Raw genomic sequence first — 876 nt, 5'->3', positions numbered from 1 at the left:
TGACAGTTCGATTGACCAATCGGCTTCTACGTTGCCAGAAAACCCGCCTCCCTCATTATGAGCGGCCGAATAACTGACCTATCGATTTCCGGTACCACGCTCGGTTTCTCGGTCCATCTTTGTGAGTGGCACTTTGACCAATCCACTTCCGCATTCCCCGGAAACCCGCCTCTCTTAGTCTGAGTGACAGTACGAGCAACCAATCCCCTTGAACAATCAGCATAAACCCACCTCATTTGCTGAATGACCGGGAATGCGGCCAATAAGCATACATAGTCTCCGGAAACTCGCCTCCCTCACTGAGTGACAGGTCTTCTGCCCAGTCCGCTTGCATATTCTGCGGGAACCCGCCCCCCTGACTCAGTGACAGACGCAAACAACATGTTGAGTTTCTGCTTCTTGGATGTAATGATGAACTGTGTAAACTTTGAGAAAAACTGTTTCTATTCCAGTAGTTCTCAGATTGTTTTGTGTTGTTTAAAGAATCATTTTACAAATGTAACAATGTACCTCCAATGTAAATTATAATTCTATATAATAACCACAATATGAACAGGTTCCACTTACAGATCATTAATAATGTTTTAATAAAACAGGTAATTACATACTAGTGATTTAAGGATTATTTCTCTGATGTGGACAGTGATGAGACAGAGCAGACAAACCAGAGATAAAGGATAACTGAGACTCCACTAACATTCTAGTGCAGCAACTGAACTGCTTTTCATCTGGTTAAACATTATCTGTTGATGTCTCACAAACCCCATAAATTCACAGATCATGTTCAATACAGACAGACTGTCAGATCAGTGTTCACAGCAGTGTCACATCATTTACATCTTTAAACTGTCTCAAGGAAGCTTCTTGTTTTAATGT

At 41.8% G+C, this 876-nt stretch overlaps 1 protein-coding gene across 1 annotated transcript in view; it reads left to right on the top strand.

The window, feature by feature from the left end:
* Window positions 1-381: 381 nt before the first annotated feature.
* Window positions 382-876, top strand: part of LOC119976464 (butyrophilin subfamily 2 member A2-like) — an 11,457-nt gene continuing 10,962 nt past the window's right edge. The window contains exon 1 of the mRNA XM_038817001.1: window positions 382-517. Coding sequence (XP_038672929.1) covers window positions 382-517 — 136 coding nt within the window. The remainder of the gene's footprint in view (window positions 518-876) is intronic.

Source organism: Scyliorhinus canicula, chromosome 13 (assembly GCF_902713615.1).
Source record: "Scyliorhinus canicula chromosome 13, sScyCan1.1, whole genome shotgun sequence".
NCBI classification, from domain to species: Eukaryota; Metazoa; Chordata; class Chondrichthyes; order Carcharhiniformes; family Scyliorhinidae; genus Scyliorhinus; species Scyliorhinus canicula.
Note: the sequence above shows the minus strand (reverse complement) of the source record. Positions and strands in the feature narration are given on the sequence as shown.